Raw genomic sequence first — 1366 nt, 5'->3', positions numbered from 1 at the left:
TATTTCATTCATTCCATTACTATCTTTGCTCTCAACTCATTTATTCTTTTCATTTCCTATTTGTATTCGAGATGGATGAAAATCTCAATACTTCCTTTACGAATCTTTTGAATTCTTCAAATACGGAAGGAAATACATCTTCTCAAAATACTCACATTTCTCCAAATATCCAATATCCTCATATATTCTCTCACACACAATATCCTCCAAATTTTCAAAATATTTCATATGTTTCACAATATTCTCCAAATTTCCCAAATTTCCAAAGATCTCAAAATTTTTTGCAAACGTGGAATCCAAGTAACGCCGCCGCAACTCCATTTGGTATGTATTCATCCTAAAATTGGCCAGCAATGGGTAGCCAACTTGGGATGCCTTATCCTTACATATTTTCTCCTACTCAACCACCTATCATACTTTCAAATGAATCAAGAAGTGTAACTATTGATTCATCAATCATCGACAAAGAATCTCTAACACCATCATCTGTTTCAACAACTCAGTTGCCACCACACTTACCACAAGCAGAGCGTGAAGTTGAGTTGGAGGAAAATGAATCGAAACGAAGATTTTGGTCTCTCGATGAAGATGTGGTCCTTGCGAAGTCATGGGCAGCTATAAGCACTGATGCAATCATTGGTAATGACCAGAATGATCAAGCTTTTTGGAAACGTATAGTTGATTACTATAACAAATATTGCCCCACTGGATCTATGACGAGAAGTTATCAGCGGCTGAAATCACATTATTATAGGTTTGCACCGATGATAAATGAATTTTCTGCAACTTATAATAATTTTTATACTTATCGACAAAGCAGTTGGAGTGACGAGAATGTGTTGGAGAATGCACTGAATATGTGGAAAGCCAACAACAATAACAAAGATTTTAAGTATATGCATGTGTGGAGGGTTCTCAAAGAATATGAGAAATATACTCCACAATCAATTGCTCATTACTCTAACAAGAAGGCAATGACATCTGAATCAGGAGGAAACACTTCGACATCAAATCCAGATACAAGTGTTGATTTAGATGACTCTGAAGTCCTCATTCGTCCGATAGAGCAAAAGGCAGCGAAGAGGAAGGGCAAATCTAAAGCCAGAGAGGGTGACACAATGGAACATGACATCGACAAAGAATGACAAGATATTAAAAAATATCAAATACAAAAAATGGTTTTACGGGAAGTTGAGATCTTTCATAAGTATTATGAAATTATTATGAAGGATATCAGTGAGATGACACCATGATAAGTTTATTTACATGAGAAAATGGTGGAAAAAATTAAACAGAGACATGACGTGTAGATGAATTTACGTTTATTTTTATATATTATTATAATTTATGTCTTTTTATTTGATGC

At 34.7% G+C, this 1366-nt stretch overlaps 1 protein-coding gene across 1 annotated transcript; it reads left to right on the top strand.

Moving 5' to 3' along the window:
- The first annotated feature begins 353 nt into the window (after positions 1-353).
- Positions 354-1145, top strand: LOC122054965 (glutathione S-transferase T3-like). The gene has a single exon (XM_042616374.1). The coding sequence runs from the start codon at positions 354-356 to the stop codon at positions 1143-1145; it is 792 nt and encodes a 263-aa protein (XP_042472308.1).
- The last annotated feature ends 221 nt before the right edge of the window (positions 1146-1366 follow it).

Source organism: Zingiber officinale, chromosome 3B (assembly GCF_018446385.1).
Source record: "Zingiber officinale cultivar Zhangliang chromosome 3B, Zo_v1.1, whole genome shotgun sequence".
NCBI classification, from domain to species: domain Eukaryota; kingdom Viridiplantae; phylum Streptophyta; class Magnoliopsida; order Zingiberales; family Zingiberaceae; genus Zingiber; species Zingiber officinale.
This window is presented reverse-complemented; position numbering and strand designations above follow the sequence as displayed.

Coding starts and splice junctions, on each gene's coding strand:
- LOC122054965 (XM_042616374.1), top strand. CDS start 354: ATGGGTAGCCAACTTGGGATGCCTTATCCTTACATATTTTCTCCTACT.